This window comes from Bombus bifarius, unplaced genomic scaffold (assembly GCF_011952205.1).
Source record: "Bombus bifarius isolate JDL3187 unplaced genomic scaffold, Bbif_JDL3187 scf7180000007991, whole genome shotgun sequence".
Taxonomy (NCBI): domain Eukaryota; kingdom Metazoa; phylum Arthropoda; class Insecta; order Hymenoptera; family Apidae; genus Bombus; species Bombus bifarius.
In genome coordinates this window covers 52,905-70,434 of record NW_022884372.1, presented here as the reverse complement: position 1 = coordinate 70,434, position 17,530 = coordinate 52,905, and the positions used below count along the sequence as shown (strand labels likewise).

General features: G+C 30.4%; 2 protein-coding genes across 7 annotated transcripts; one reads left to right on the top strand and one right to left on the bottom strand.

Annotated features, from left to right (window-relative positions):
• LOC117205518 (CDP-diacylglycerol--inositol 3-phosphatidyltransferase) lies at positions 1-2,055 on the bottom strand. Of its 2 annotated transcripts, none has more exons than XM_033443986.1 (5): positions 1,934-2,055; positions 1,749-1,850; positions 703-991; positions 468-631; positions 1-388 (listed from the first exon to the last, which is right to left on the bottom strand). In XM_033443986.1, exons 2-5 carry the CDS (start codon positions 1,792-1,794, stop codon positions 234-236), a joined length of 654 nt encoding a protein of 217 aa, XP_033299877.1. In that variant the 5' UTR covers positions 1,795-1,850; positions 1,934-2,055; the 3' UTR covers positions 1-233. The 2 variants fall into 2 exon arrangements, with proteins under 2 accessions (XP_033299877.1, XP_033299878.1); XM_033443987.1 differs by having other exon boundaries at positions 1,963-1,985.
• A 403-nt stretch (positions 2,056-2,458) lies between these two features.
• Positions 2,459-14,836, top strand: LOC117205516 (uncharacterized protein DDB_G0287625-like). 5 transcript variants are annotated; one of them, XM_033443984.1, is made up of 10 exons: positions 2,459-4,621; positions 8,369-8,482; positions 8,550-8,912; positions 9,131-9,400; positions 9,491-9,884; positions 10,049-10,483; positions 10,572-10,670; positions 10,746-10,947; positions 11,112-12,802; positions 13,132-14,836. In XM_033443984.1, the coding sequence occupies exons 1-10, from the start codon at positions 4,352-4,354 to the stop codon at positions 13,194-13,196; spliced, it is 3,903 nt and encodes a 1,300-aa protein (XP_033299875.1). In that variant the 5' UTR covers positions 2,459-4,351; the 3' UTR covers positions 13,197-14,836. The 5 variants fall into 5 exon arrangements, with proteins under 5 accessions (XP_033299875.1, XP_033299874.1, XP_033299873.1 ...); XM_033443985.1 differs by lacking the exon at positions 2,459-4,621 and adding exons at positions 6,337-6,535; positions 7,081-7,129 and having other exon boundaries at positions 10,572-10,947; XM_033443983.1 differs by having other exon boundaries at positions 9,134-9,400; positions 10,572-10,947.
• Positions 14,837-17,530: the final 2,694 nt, after the last annotated feature.

Below are 17,530 nucleotides of genomic sequence, written 5' to 3'. Positions count from 1 at the left end.
CTGTACTGAAGTATAACATATATATAATGCTCACAATATGCTTGTTATTAAAATAGAAATTCAACAATGACTAGCACCATTTATCTACTTAATGTTAAAATAGTTCATGGATTTTAATTCCAAATGTGGCACATTCAGTTGCATAAATTGATAAAAATATAATATAAATATTTATGTAACTTAGGAAGATGAATCATCTTTATTTTGGCTAAATACTTAATAAATGCAATAACTTAATTCACTTTTAAACGCTCTTGTCTTTCCTTCAGATCAATAATGCTTAAATTAATACAGGCTACGTATCCATGTAACAATGAGATACAGGTTTTAACAAATGCTATTGGTGCAGAAAGATACATTACCAATCTAAATAAACTTATACCGAGAACTGAAATAAGAACATACATTTTGTAGTATTCATTATAACAGTGTTAATAAAATATATACATAAAGAAATAATAACTTACAAGTAGGTCCTTCTGTAAAGTAAAGGAGATATAGCGCAGCATAATAGGCTTCATTACCAGCACACATAATAAATAGGACTATACGATTTGTATAATACACACTCATAATCGCATTTTCAGACATATCAATAAATTTATGACTTGTTTTTCCTTGCAAAAGTGATCTATAATATTATATTTTCTTATATTTTTGTATAGTGATATAATAATACATTTGAATGAAGTTTATCCTTACGTATGCAAATATATCCAATGGCAACTAATGTCAATGGCCATGCTTAATTGAAACCAGAATGAGTATGATGGATAAAACATACACAATGTAGCTAAAAGACACATGGTACCAACACGATCAGTTAACTGATCTAACATACCACCAAATTTGGTACTTTGATTGAAATATCTTGCTGCATGACCATCCACTGCATCTAATAGTGCACTAATGATGTAACACCATGATGCAATAACATAATTAGTTCTCATAAAATAAAAAGATATGATAGCCAAAATCACTCTGCCATAGCCTGTTAATACATACATATATATATACATTATTTATTATTACTGTCCTTAATTATATTACTTCTATATCTTTTTTAACTTATTAGAATTTCAATAGTATTGATACACATATAAAATTCTAATGTTTTTATTTGAAATATATAATGAAAGGTTATATAAAAAACTACTCTCTTTGAATTACTATGAATCAATATAGGAAGTCTATAAAGTGCAATGCTTTTGATCTTTTTCTTATCATATTCCCAATTAAACTGCAAGCAATAAGAAGTTTTTTAAATTTGTAATGCATGTATCAAAGATAGCTAATCTTCATAACCATTCATCAGAAATGATAAACATATATGAATATACATTACATAGCTATCATTCTATTTCATTAATGTAGCAAACGAATTCAAACATTATAAAATAATATGCATGTATAAATATATTATAAATAAATTCTGTTCAATTAATCATTTTATTGTTTAAAATCAATAAGAATAAAAAAATACAATTTTAGTGTTATATTACTTGTATATTTAAAAATATCTGTTTTGTATGATTCTTTTTTTAAATTTTCAATCTATTCTTTTTTGTTTAATATTAGATAATAAATTATACATAAACTATCGTTATACTATCAATATTGTTTTAATCTTTTTTTTTTTTAGTTATTTTGATTTTCAAAAATATTCACACAATATTTTTGTCTACAAAAAATTTAAAATTATAGACACAAATTGTCATAAGGACGCTAGATTGTGGACCTTTATTTACCAATAATGTTGGGCACAAATAAGAAAATATTCTCAGATTCCGTCATTTTACCGCTTCTGATTATCCCACACTGTTTTGGAAAATAATAACGGAACCTGTTATCTGTAATCGAATGTAGAAATTTATGTTATCCACGCTCGCCTATATTAAATAAAATCTCTCTTACGCTTATATGAATTACGCACTTTGCAATTATCGCACTACTTATACGCACCGTGTCGTCTTCAACTTAATCCGAATTACTCTAAAAAGGAATATTAAGGAGAAGCTATAACGTCAATGAATTAGTAAAATCGACAATCGTATCGTATTATGGTTCGAGATTCGAGATATATCGATCCCCGATGACGTATATAGCAGTCACACAAGTAACAGTATTGTATCTATTAATATTTTCACCCGTATTTATATGACTTTATTACATTACAAAACAAAAAAACACAACTTTTATAAAATGCGATCCTTATTTAATCCTACAACATTTAGAGAAAAAATATTATATTTTGTTCCAAAATTTTCTTTATTGCAATTAGATTGCAAAGATTAAAACAAATGTGAACTATTGCTTAATATATCGTCTTTTAAAGGAATAATAATTTATATTAGATAATTTATTTTTATACCATTTTAATAGAATCTACCTCAGAAATGTAAAAAGTTAATTACAAAAAAGATATCTTGACACATAGTTACGCTCCTGAAGCCAGACGACATTTTCGGAGGCTAAACGGCTGGTCCGCCGTTTCTCTGCGCAAAAGCGATCGTTTATTGTGTCGCGAGAAAACTGTCGGTACAGGTTTACGTCAGTTTTCCTTCACTTTTTTCCTAACGTGATTAACTAAGAATAATATCGATCGAACGATAGTGAAGACAAGTGAAATGTTTTAGTGGCAAAACTGATTAACCGTACGGTTGGATTTTGGATATCGTGCAATGAAGTTTCGAGTGGACTACTTTCCATTTACTAGAATACAATTAATGTTGTATTTTAAATAAATCTCGTTAATGAGATTCTCTGGTTTACTTTAGAATCGAGTGTTTTCGATAGAAAATATCGTTGTCGTACCGCTTTAGTGCCATCGTCGGAAAAGTGCATAAGCCAGAAGTAACATTATGCGATCGATAATTCGCCGACGATTTTGAAATACGCTTCAATGATCCGATCAGGTACTTGTGACTCTGTACAAAGTTTCCTTAGTTGTCAGTGAGATGTCTCAAAAGTGATTTTTCAGTGTCTTCCAAGACTTATGCACGACGAAATAATAGCAAGTACAAACTATATACTTGTTGGTATGTGTACAAGCGATGCTAGGAACAGTGTCGTCGTTTTGGACAAATACATTTTCGCGTCTTCCATCCATACACGGTTGCAACAACGTTACCAGTAACATTGCATTTCGCATAAAAAAAGATTTGCAAGCAACATATACTTGAAAGAAAAATGTGCATTTTAATATCGTCAGCGGCCATTTTGAATTTATGAGTACCTCGAACTACGACGATTATCAACCTCATTTTGTAACTCCAAAATTGGACTTTCTTTGACGCCTTTCGAGACAATTGTAAATTCACCAAGAACTGATTTGGCATGTCATTGAAAAATAATTATTATTTTTTATTCAGCGAGTGAAATTCTAATAAGTGCCACAGAAAGCATTCCATTCATTTTATTGTATATTTTACGTTCTAACGTATATACATCTGCTGTTATAATTATAGCATGAATTAAGTAATTTAAATATACTTTCAATTCTAACCGAAAGTTTATTTGTTATCAGAGAAAGGCGGTAATATCGCAAATTTTATATTTTTTATGTTTTATTACTTATGGAAAGGAAACAAGTAATTCCAAATGAATATATCAATATTAAAACAACGTGCAAGAAGAATTTTTCATTCTTTTGTATTTCTTTCTTTGATAAATATATGATTTAAACATAAAATAAATATTTATCTATCAGTTCGTACAGCAAACATAGTACGTGTTTTGTTAGAACATATATAACGTATTCTACCAAGCGACAGCTGTAGTTGAAACTGATAAGTAGATTTGAAATAACCTCAACGACGATAAAACCGTTGATATTAAAATACGAGAAGGAAGTTATACTTTTAATATTTAACGTAAATCCACAGAAAATATATACGAGTTAATTGAAAATATATCAGAGCAATAAAGGAAAAATTGAAAGACAACAGTTCCCTAATTGATCGACGGTCACGACACTGGATGGTGGACGGTGCCATTTTTGTCAATTTCCTAGCGCGCATGGTACGCGCGTAAAGTCGAGCACATTGGAAAAGTCATCAATTGAATCTCACAATCTGAACACAAATAATTATTGTTGTTTATTCGTGTATTGTTTTTGAATCCAATTAAAAGTGTTGAATTTGGAATGGTTAAATTAATTATTTAACCTAATGTGACATCGGCATAGTGTAAAATGCTTTCATTTACATGGACGTGATAGTTTCATAAACTAAATACTGAAATCAAGAAAAAAATTTAACTAATACGACATGCGAGAATCTCAAATTGCCGTCTGTGATCAAACGAAACGGGTCCTCAGACCTTAACAACACCAAAGAAAAATGATGAAACTATGAGTGCAGTGGACACAACACTGTCAATTTCGATCAAAATGGCCCCAGGGCCAGAACATCGTCAAGAACCAGTAGCACCTGACAAAGCTGCTGAAAATAATAATAGTGAGACCTCTAATGAAAGAAATAATATAGAGAATTCAGTGGTAGGTGTTGAAACTGTTAGTAACCAGGGTACGAATACAGAATGTGTTTCGACGAACATTGACACTAATTCAGATTCAACAACTCCAAGTGCACCGGCTTGTATTACCTCTGACAGTAAGCAGGTGAGTTAAAATACAAGGATTCCAAAATTGTTCAAGATGCATATTAATGAAATGAGTAATACTATAATATCATTTTAGTTATTTGTATGAGAAATAAATATGTAGCACATACATATATAAAAATGTATTTTAAATTTAAATAGTATAAAATATTTTGTTTAAAATTTGACTTCTAGTATTATTTTATATATACAAACTAGAAATAATATAAACCTTCCAGCAAGTTATTCATTGCTTATTATAATGACTACATAGTATTTATAACAGTTGATTTTTTAAATTAAATCTTATAATTTCTAAATCATATTAATCTTTATACATTTAATTCAAATTAATTAAATATTTGATATAATTACTTTAATTAAAAGTTATCAATGGACAACTTATATAAAAGTTTGTAATCAATAATTGCTTACGAAGTATCTGTAATTAATTATTATGGTATAACACTATAAAAAATTCATAAGTTTTACAAAATATGTTCCATATCTTATGACAAGAAAATAGTATATTAATATGAAAAATATAATCAAATTGATAATAGTATGACTATTTATGTATAAATAATTATGTACAACTATGTGTTCCTAAAATATGAACGACATAAATTACATTATTGATGATATCATGATTAAACTTTATAGTTTGTTTATATTTTAAGCAAACATATTTGTTATTTTATCATCAAAAGAGTTGCATTAAAGACTTTACTAAATCATGTATGGATAAAAAAAGATAATATATGATTGAAATCATATCACTAATTTTTATGCAATTTAGTTCATAAAATGAGATATAACTTTAAAAATAAAATAATATGTATGTTTTTATAATGTTCAATAGTAGTGCATATATTTATATTTACATATTTACTCATGTATATTTATCATATGTATTTGCATAATGGAAAAGGAATATGTGTATATTATCGTGTAAATTTTATATTATTATATAAATTTAATTTTATTATATAACTAGACTACAGATATTCATGCATTTATGGGATATTTGGAGGTGCAAAAATGTATAAAATGCACATGATATGCAAAAATATAAAAAATATTTAAAGTGAGATACTTGTTATAACATTTAGTGGGAGAAAGAAATTTTTATGTAGGTTCTATTTTTTCAATTATGTTAATAAAAAAATATGAAACTGCATAAAATATATAAATCTGTCTATATCAGTCATATCTGTCTATATAAATCAGTCTATATATAATTTAATATAATTTTGTATACTATATTTTTTAAAATTTTATATATTTTTTAAATTTTATATAAATTATTTTATGTAAATTCATGCAACTCTTTTAAGCATACAGTACACGGTATATATACATAGATTTACAAAGAATAACGGATAGGTGTACGAAAGGGCCCTTGCTTGTTACGATCCTGGAATGGCCGTGTTCTCAGTGTAATGGCGGCGGCCATGGTGAGAAGAGCGCGCCGCGCCCGCTCGTCACAATAGCATTTAAAATCGGTACTGTATTTTTGATACTGCCGATAAATATTTCTTGTGAACAGTGATAGCATATCGTCGGCTACGGTTTATCGTATACTCAAATGCGCGAGGTCTCTACGTAACGGTGGTTATACTGCTGGGACTGCAGTTCGACGGAGCAGAGACGACTGCAGCCGACCCAGGTGCCCTCTAAAAATATAAATTCCGTGCCGGCACTGCCCAGCAGATTTTTCCTTCGTCTGTAAGTCACCCCGGTATCTCGTGTCTCAATTAGCTAATCGCGACCCCCTATCGATCTCTGGACAAGCCCAAAACTTCAATTCCTGGTGTGTGTCCTATTTTAATTTACGACCGAAGGTAAACTCGCTATTGGCTATCCTTTTCGCATTTCCAAGGACTTACGAGTATTCATTAACAGTGCTTTCTGAAATCTTCAAAGACGATTGGTTTGTATTGTTTCGTACACGAAACCACGTATCTGTTCTTTCTCTTTTTTTTCCTTTTTTTTCGTGGGATATTACCCAATAGTGCGAAACGAATGATAACATTTTCTCCTTTTTTTACCCTCTTTTTTTCTGCTAATAATGATAAGAGTTTATTATTAACCTAGCTGCTAAAACGTACAAAGTATTTCATTGTGTGTTATGACGATTCACGGTCAATAAGTTCGCAAAGGTTTTGTTATCTTTGTAAAAACGGCATATTCTGGGAGGAATCGTAATCATTTTTAACTTTCTTTGTTTTTGATGAAAGTTTGTTACTAAACGATTTGTCTTTTCGACGATATCTGTGTATTGTTTCAAATACAGAAAAAAAGACTGCAGTCAGTTTTTCCTTTCTTTTTTTTTACGTGGGCAGCCATTCTGATAAGATATTTTGCTTTGAATGAAGCTAGTCAGGTTACCGCAGGGTAATGTTGGTCAAATTACCACGAAAAATAAATGACACATCATGTATCGTTTCTTTGCAATATTTTTTACTTTGTTTATAGCCTACAGGTGAAAAATATTTCGCTGATGATATTATTTATGCAGCATTTCGTAAGTAAATCAAATCAAAGATTATATAAATTTATAATTTTTTTCCTGTTATATAAACAGTTATGTACATTTTAGTATAATAATGTTACATGCTTTGATTGGTTAACATTTTAAAAGCATTTTAAAATGGAAGGAGAAAAAGTAAACGTATTGCTCTTATGTATTAACGAAAATATTAAAAGTTTTAGTGATTATAAATAAATAAATGATCCATACATTTAAGAGTTTATTAGAAATAAGATTTATGATACATATGATTAACATAGTGAAAGTAATGTACGTATATGATGTGTGTAGATTGTACTGTTAAATGTGACATTAGTGTACATCATTTATACTAATATACTTTTTTCTATGTGGTCTGTATATTTCTTCATAAAATCCAATAAGTGAAACCTTAAATTCACTCTTGGAATCTATCTATACTTATCTGCCTTGTGGTCTAGTTTATACTATGGTGTTCGATATAACACATAATAATACAAATACTGTAAAATAACATGCATTTTTTTATACAACATTTATTAATTGTAACACAATAAAATTATAGACATTTTTATTTACAAACACTAAATTAAATATAGATTGATCTACGTAATTGTTATATATTTCGTAGTTATAATTAAAGTAATAAATTAGGTTTCAACAGAAAGTGGATAATATAATATAACAGTAATGCACAATGTAATAAAATAATCTATGCAAGTCATAGATATTTAGAATATTCTGTAGTTTCTTAGTACATCTTTGGATATATTGCCGCTTATGGTTTACGCTTAAAGTTTGGATTGAACTCTTGGCATACTTTCCATATTTGAATCTACATTGCCAAATATGTTCCTAGACCATGTATAGGTTACAAACAAAGTGTTCCCAAACATTATATATTTTATAATATGTATATTTTAACTAAATTGGATACAAAATTTATTAATTTATATACTTATTTTTAAAAAATTAATGTCATTTCTATACTATAAAAGAAAATCTGTTCAAAAATTCATTTTAACTTATATAATAGTTCTTGATCAAGAAAAATATGTTTTGATATGATGATATGCGTATCTACTTGTATCTGTTCTGTTGCATCTTATATTTATATTTAATTTATTATTTATGAATTTCTTACAAGGATATCTTTCATTTAAATTCTATATACAAAGTATAATGATGGTATTATTACATGTACTCATAATATACAACTAACTTTAAAATTTTTCTTTTAATTGCATCTTTTAGGAAGAACCAGCTACTTTGTCTGCATTAAATGAAGGTGAATTACGTGCACTATTGGATGAAGCTATAACTTATAAATGTCCCAAAGATCGTGAAGGAAAATCAAGCCTTTTTAAAGTAAGCATAGCTATATTTTTATTTCTTGAAATAAAATGATTTTCATATTTAATGATATTCATTTTAGGAACTACTTCAAGAAGCAGAAGCAGATGAAACCGAAGAAGGTCGTAGGATAATAACCAATTCACGTTGCTTACCTGGGACAAATCGTAGGAGGCATAAAAGAGACTCTGTATCTGAAAGGTTGACACATGGAGGGTCATTGCAAAATTTAGCACAACCTATTGCTTCAGAGTTTGATAGTAGTTTTGCTTATTTGTCATCTGGATCTAGCCATACCTACGGAGGAAATAGAAGAAAGAATAAAAAATATACAGGACCTAGTGTATCTGCAAGACAAAGAGAAGGTGGTTCGTTACCTTCGAATGTTAATGCATCACACAGTCTTGCTTCATTGGCTAATTTAGACTTATTATTTGACAAAAAGGTATATATATATTTATTGAAAACTGCTTATAAAAATTGTTGGATTAAATTGATTATTTGTGATTATGAATTAATTTTCCTATATTTTTTCATTAATTTTATTTAAAATAATTATTTGTAAAAAACAATATAGCTGTGAGTTTTATGTAACATATTATGTAAACACAACATTGAGTTGTTACTTAATTAAATATATACTTTCCTTTTCTGCCTTTTAAGAAGGGTTTCTGTGAAGAAAGAGGAGCATACGATTGGACTAACAAAGAAAAATCCAGATCTTTAGATAAACCATCATATAGTAGTACAAAAAAGGAAGAAAAGGAAAAAGATAAAAAGGATACCAAAAGGGATTTGTGCGAAAGTGAAGTTGAAGTGCGTGAGAAAAGAGGTAACAAAGGAAAATACGGGACAAATGAAATGCTTGAATCAGATAATCCACCACCAGAGTATAAATCAGATTACATGGTCATTGATTTAGGTGATGCTGAGGTAAATTCGTATATTATTAATACAATAATTGTATATATTTAGTGCGTTTTATTTATTTATATTTATTTATCTTTGTATTAATTATTTTAGGTGGGTACTATTAGTGAAAGAAATGTGGGATCTACTATAAGTGGGGTTCAGAGACCTCACTCCTTAGATACGGAAGATGATGAAGGAATTGAAATGAAAATTATTGAACCACGTAGACCTCAATATATATCGCGCACTCCTTTCGATATAGCTCAAACTCCTGTGGACACTACAATAGATTTCTCTCTCCGTGAACATAGTGGGAAGCAAGATAAATCAAAAATATCTGTTAATGGTACAGAAGTAACTGGAGCCCTTTCTTTTCAAACTTTCAATAGTGTGAAATGTGGTATTGGTGGAACTGCAAATAGTTCTAGTGCTAGTCAGGGTAAAGTAATTCCAAGTTTGTGCTCCATGATGTCTGCATCCTTACAAACACAAAATATTACAATGGGTAGGTGATATACCAAAATTATAAAATATTATTTATCATAAAATTATCATACATTGCAAATACTTAGATATCATTAATAATTTTTAAATATTACATTTTTGTGGTATTGACATTTATAAAAGCTTTCAATTTATAACAAATTGAAATATATAAATTTTGCACAGAAGGCTCGAGGTATACAGCGCATACTACCGGATCTGGAGAAAAGAAGTCCTTGGATGAAAATGGGAATCCAGTACAAAACTATAATGGGGAACGGAAAAAACCTAGAAGAAAGCACACTCAAGAACCTAATGTTATTGTATACAGTGCTGAAAATGTTGAAGGACATCGCAATGAAGATATCGACAGTTTAATTAATTTTATTGAAAATAAAGAATCTAAAAGTAAAAAAGGAAAACCAAGTAATCCGGTAAGAGTAAAAACTAGTTCAGGTGCAAAGCCAAGAAGTAGAGAGAAAGATAATAAAAGGGAACAGTTACCTGCCAAATTACAGAAGTCTAATTCCCTCGAAGAAATATCTAAGACTAAACTCGAAGACCTCACAACGGAGAAAAGCGTCAGTTCTAGTGGTGCCAGTAGTATATCAAGTCAACATGGTAAGTAATTGATTATAAGAGCTTGTTATTTAAGTAATTATAAAACAACGCAAAAAGTTTATGAAGTTTGTTTGTATCGCTTGAATAGGCACGATCAATGTTGCATTACGCCGTGCGAAACAAAGAAGCACAGGGGACGCAGCTATCGATAGTCGTGGCGATAGACGATCTTGGGGAACGGAAGAAGGTCAGTCTATATATTGCAATGATACCGGAGATGATTATGCTAGTCGTCGAAACTCCAATAAAAAAATCAATCCAGAGCCTGAACATGAAACAGAATTCCTGGTAGTTACGAAAAAGAAGAAAAGTAAAAAACAGAGAAGAAGTTCCAGTGGCAGTAGAGCACAGAATTTAACAACGTCAGGATCTTATCTCCAAAATTCCAGAGGATTTTCTAATGAATATAGAACACCACTTTCTCCTGAACTTCGAAGAAAATCAGCAAGTAGTATGCCACCAAGGTAATTAATACAACTTCCTTTTTAATTTCTTCCATATATGTTACTTTGAAAGATATCTATAAGAGGATAAATTTATAAAAAAAATCAAGTATTTTATTCATATAGTTTATATAACTTACACTATTGAAGACATTTTAGCTAATTAAAGTAATTATTATTTGCAGTGATAAATCAGACAGTAGCGATTCTGATTCTGTCCATTCATTACCAGTTACATCAAATACGTCCAAACATAATTTATCAAAAATAGCTACCTCATCGGGCGGAACGCCGCAAGCAAGTTACGCGGACATAGCTCGTATGGCAACTATTAATATGACTCACAATTCAGTGTTAAATATGTCTGCAATAGTTCCAAACATGTTAAGTACATCTTCGTGGCCTAGTGTGCCACCCAAAACACCTTCAGAACCAGACAAGATTCCTCAAGATTATTATCCTAGTTTAGATGAATTACAACACTCGGATAGAAAAACAAGGCAACATAGCTTCACCCATTCGAATCATCTTTTGAATCTAAGTTTCGAAAAACCACCATCACCGACTTTGACGAAAATGAAAAATTCAACGGAGAGAAACAAGGCAGAGGCTCAAGAAGAAGCTATTAATAAAAATATCCAGGTTATTAAATATGTACAAGATATTGAAAAAATGCGTCAAAATTTAACACAACAAGAACCAAAAGCCGTGAACTGTAATAATCATATCACAACATCAAACGAGACTTCAGTAACGAATGCAGTGCCATCAAAACTTAATAATACTGTAACCAATTGTAATCCCGATTCTGATAACAACAATCCTAACTGCAACAGTGTCAATAATAAAGACACTGTTGTAAATGCAAGGTGTAATAATCCACGAACACGCAGAGGAGGAGGAAGTTACGTTCAAAATAATCAAAATATACAAAATCAAGTATCACATGAAGATCAACATTTCAAGAAAGTTGGATATACTTTTCATGATGAAAATGCAAAAAAATCACAAAATACTGAAAATTCTAATACGCACTGTGAAAATAAAAATAATCCAGCGATTGTTTCAAATGATGAAGTTGAATCGCAAAAAGCTAATACTACAAATACTCCGAAAGGAATGCAAGAACTGCAAAATATTGAATCAGAAGCAATCAAGTTGACAAAAACTGAAAAATCAACAAAGATCTTAAAAGAACAGAAGCATGAAACGGTTAAATCGGGAAATGTATACTCTGTAAGTTCGAAACAAGAACAACAAGAAGATTCCGAATGTAAGAAAACGAAACAACAAAGTTCCAGTTCGGATAAAGATCAAACACAGAAAGCAGAATTACAAACATCCAATAAACAAAAAACTTCAAGACCTGCAGTTATATTACTAGATGAAACTGCAGCAGATATTACCAAGAACAGCGAGTTACCTACGGAACTTAGGTTTGGATTTGAAATTAACGAACAACTTTTATTGTCGGAAGATTCGACAACCGAAGAGACTTCAAGCGTTAGTTCTGTATTTCCTTCTGCTCCACCACTCATAAACAAACCACCTTCTAATTTCGATAGATATCCTCCAATATTTGACAAACACATGAGATGTGATAAATTTACGCCTAATTTCATGCAACCTCCAAATACGCATGTAACTCAACAACCTCTGCATCCAGTGATGGTACAGCGATTACCGTGCATGGGTTATCCTCCAAGATTCCCTCCTCCTACGTGTTTGCCACCACCACCCACACCTCCACCAGGAATAATGGAAAAGTATCACCATCAACCAAAAGAAGATTTTTCTATGCTCTATGTAGCTCCTGAAGAAGATGTTAATATACAAACGTACAATCATGATAAAATCGTCTCGTTCGTTGGCTTAGGTAAGTATATTTTTCTTTTATGACTTTACATTGCCTCCAATTTTTTAATAAAAGATCAAATAATGCGGTATCAGTAATATTTTAAAAAAAGATATCGAATTCTATAAATTAATCTTTGAACTATTGTTAATTGCTTGAGTGCTGAAGGCAATCGTAAGAATTTGCGGAAGTGCCGATCAATGTAATTATGTTTGAAATATTTATATAGTTGATTTACTGCAGTTAATAGCATTTTTTGATATGAAATTGGAGATACACGCGCTATTTAGCATTCAGTATGGTATCTAAAAGTTCGTAATTCTTTCATTTGTTTCTCTTCATTAATATAGCATGGGACGCTGTTATGAGGGAAATGCCAGTAAGCGGTCGTATACAGTTCTACAGTGGTCAGTGAAATGGGCACTAAGAAATATGGGGTAAATAACAACAATAATGTTTTTGTACTGCAAAATTACCTCTATTGCAAGTTATCCGTTATAAAACTGTAAACAGCCAGAGGAGTCTGCTAACTATGCAAGACCAAATATATATCTAAATACAAGCAAATTGATCGAACCTGTATCAAACAAGTCGCAGAAACTATCAGTTTCGATCGCCAATAAACGTTATACTAATTTTTGAGTCAAATCATCAGTGATAATTCTGTAAAGCCAACTGGCGCAAGGTGTGCCTCTAAAACTAATGTACATAATAATCAATCACTGGAAAAAAACAAGACTTATAAATTGTGTATGTTCTGATTGTACATACATTAATGAGTTGCAAAATACCTTTGAAAAGGTTATAACACAATATTTAAGTTTCAGTATTGACATCTGATACAATATTTGACTGAAAATTATAAGTTCGTGATGCATAAAACATACTTCGCTCTTTCAAAACATAAACAATTTTCTTGTAAAATGTGAAAATTCATGTAGTCTTAAAATGCCTCATAATTTTTGAGGGGAAAAAACGACAAAAAGTAAAATGCCTTTCGGATCAGCTACGAAAGTGTTACAACTTTGAAACAAAAATATAAAAACTATTTAAGGAGTTTAAAAATTAACTGAAACAAGATTATGATGAAGCAAGTTTATTCAAAAACTGTATGTGCTGTGACATGGTGGTTTATGCTGATGCCTTTAAGAAATAAAAAATACATCGTAGACCATTGTAATAAAGTTTAAAAATAGTTGAAAGCAGCCTGTTATGTTAATTATACCAAATTGAGATCATCCGTCGAAAATATTGCTAAACTACTAATAATTATTTGATGTAATTACGAGCAGAGATGATCTTGAAACAACACCTTGAAAACAAGAATTACTGCAACCATCAGTGAGTCTTCAAGGAAAACGTTTTCAAGGAAGGTTAAACGTAAAAATAATGGTTGCTAGATTACATGTACTTTATTTAAGACGAACCTTTAAAGAAAAGTAAAGAAAGCTATAAAGATGTGTGAAGTGTAATGAAAAATGGTGAATGTGTGTTTTTGAACACGTGTAAAATATTTAAAAAAAAGTAGTGTGATTGACTTACAAGTTTATGGAGTGGTTACTTTTACAGCCGCAATAGATAATAGTTTAAGAAATTTGAAAGAAGGAAAAGAGAGAGAGAGAGAACAATGAAAACTGACTTTTTTTGCAATGCTGTGCTCAAGGTCCTGAATTGGATAGAGACAGTGAGAAGAGTGCGAATGTGTCGAAATGAAAAAAAAACAAAACAAAAAACGCTAAATTTTTACACAAACTTGCTTATTTAATGAATAATTAACTATTAATTATTGGTAATAATAATTATAATAAACTACTTGCTTGTGATCATAAAGTATGACGGAGTGAATGCGTATAGTGCATGTAAATATTCTACTAGCTAATGTCCAATTTAGTTTTGAATACTTGTATTTTGAATTCTTTTAAAATTTTTCATCGTATTATGTTATCCTCTGAATATGGTAAAAAAGAAAGTAATTAATACACTTTGTGGTTGTTATCGATCTACAGTAAGAAAAAAAGCTTATATGAGTAGTTAATCAAAAAAAAAAAAAAAAAAGAGATAAACGGGAAAAATGGACTTAATACAATTCCTTTCACAACGATTCTATTCGTTATGTAGGAAGCCTACCTCCAACATATTTTACTTTTTGATAGATAATCAATATAACGAAACATAATTTTCAATTCGAATGCAAGTGTCGCGTATTTAGAGCCAAAAATATAACCAATTAATAAATTGTGTGGAAACTTATCATTTTCGAAGATAAAGATAAAGCTAATCAATTATTGCAGATAAGTTTCATATAAAAGAATGGAAGCGTGTTTGTCTGTATAGATTATTATTATTATTATTAATTATTATTATTATTATTATTATTAACATTATCATTAATCAGAAATTAATCCTAATTAACAAATTAAAATTGGCGATTTTTGTTGTTGTCTTTTTTTTTACCCTCAAAATTATGCATGGAAACAGAAAATATAAGCTCTGTTAAAATTTTTCATTTTGTTCCGCAATATAACAGTACAGTACAGCTGGGGGTACAGTTTTCAAGAATGAGTAATAAGTTAAAAGTATTTAACATATATAAAAACCACTAATGCATGTTGGAATATACTTCAAAGAAAACATCATTCAATGGGTGTTATCATTGATATGCTTGATATACTTTCTTTTTTGATAGTATAATATACCAATACTAAAGCATACGATAAAGCATTATGATTTAGTTTCACAATGAATTTTAGTCGAATCATTTTATCGTCATCATCAATCATTTTACAGTATAAAAATCAATATATCTCATTTTTTTTCTCTCTCATAAATGCAGAAAAATTTCTAGTGCAACGGATCAGTCACTTCTGAATGCCTAGATAAATCATTATATTCAACTGTACTATGACCAATTCATTTTTAATCGAAAGACCTATTACATTACATCACATTATGATTAGGTGGTAATAGTTTTATCCTTACTTTAAGTGGATGATGTTTCTTCGGGGTATTTCTATCCGGCGTGCAAGAAACTACTCAAAAGTCAGGTGCTTCATCGCCTTAAAGTTAGTAGAGTGCAGTATCAGCCTGTGCCATTGACCGGTTCAAATGGCCAAGACTGTTAAGCTTCACAGAGATTAGCACAGAAGTACTTGAAGAGAAATAGGACCATAAATTGTGTATGCGTTGCAGAATGGCAGCTATGCCGCGAAACGATATTATGTACCGAATACACGGTTTAACTAATTGTGTTATAACGAATGACAAAAAAGAAAAAGATAGACGAAGATGTATAAATATCAACGTGCAAGGTGATAATGTATCATATTATATTCTTTGTTGAATTTATAAGTACCAAATTAATAGTGATCGACGAAACAGGTAAAGTGTATGATTCTTCTGTTTTCACTTATTTAAGCGTTTTAAACATTAATGAAAAGGAAAAAAAGCTTGCTTATTTCGTTCAATAACAGGCTAATTGCATTTATCCATGAACTAATAGCCTGTGCTGTAACGCAAATATGTACGTGTTTCGTCTGCGAAAAGGGCACAAAATCCTAATTGGACGTAATGAAGTTCCAAAATCAAGCGCATTACTCTTGCACATCTCGTTCTCAGCCTATATTATATCAGTGATATAGATTCGGTTGAAACTGTTGAAACGTCGCTAAGATGTAAAATTAATTTAACGAATGGAAAAAAAGAAAAAAAAATAACAAAAAAAACACAGAAATAGTTGATGTTATTTCCCGTCTTGAATTGTTATGTTCGTATAAACGCATGTGTACCAATTTATTCTTGTGAAACTGTGCATGTGAAAGGGATTTTCCAATGATTTTATTTGTAAGTTTGGTTGCTTCGCCAAGTTTCGACAGTACCGTCTATGTAATTCCGCTAGAGCTGTTCTCATAGGCCGAAACAATTGTGTGTATCCAGAAGTAACGTGATTACATTACGATCACGACGAATAATCGAAACATTTTTGGAGATATTATAATTTCAAGGTAATCGATTTCCTTCGACACGAATGTTGAACTTTCAAATGCGCTTCCGGTTACAGAAAGTTTCCAGAAATGTTTATGTATTCGTGGGTTACATCTGCTCGAGATGAAACTTCATTATCAGCGCGGGCATGTTGATAGTGTTCAAACAAGTAAAAAGAAGAAGCAGATAAAGGTTAATAATTGATCGAGAGTGAGAGAGAGAGAGAGAGAGAGAAAGAGACAGCGTGAAAGAGAAAGCAAGAGAAAAGAAAAGAAGAGATCTCAATGTTAGCCTTGTATCACTGTACAATTTGTTATTCAGTGTAAAGCAGTTTTTCTGTACTGTATATACGTATATTAATAACTATTATTAATTATTGCTAATGATTACGATGAAGCTATTCGATTAACTATTAATTGTACTTGCTGATTATCGATAACGATTATACGGAGAATCACAGAAGCTATTTGCGAGTGCTTATGCGTGTATAAAAGGAATAAACAGAGAATATTTTGCGTGTATGGTAAAGGCTGTGCTGTCCAGCTGAAACGAAACAAAAGAAAAAAAAAAGAACAGCACTGGAGAGAGGATGTTGTTGCCAACGTTTAAGTATGTTGCCAAAGGATTTCCCTTTTGTGGGTATAAAAACACAGTATAAAGTAATATTCGAGTTCCTTTATTTTTTTATGTCTTTCTTTTTCGCGTCGTGGAATTGGCAAGATGTCAATTAAGAAGTACTCAGTGAGAAAATTAAAAATTGATATTTGA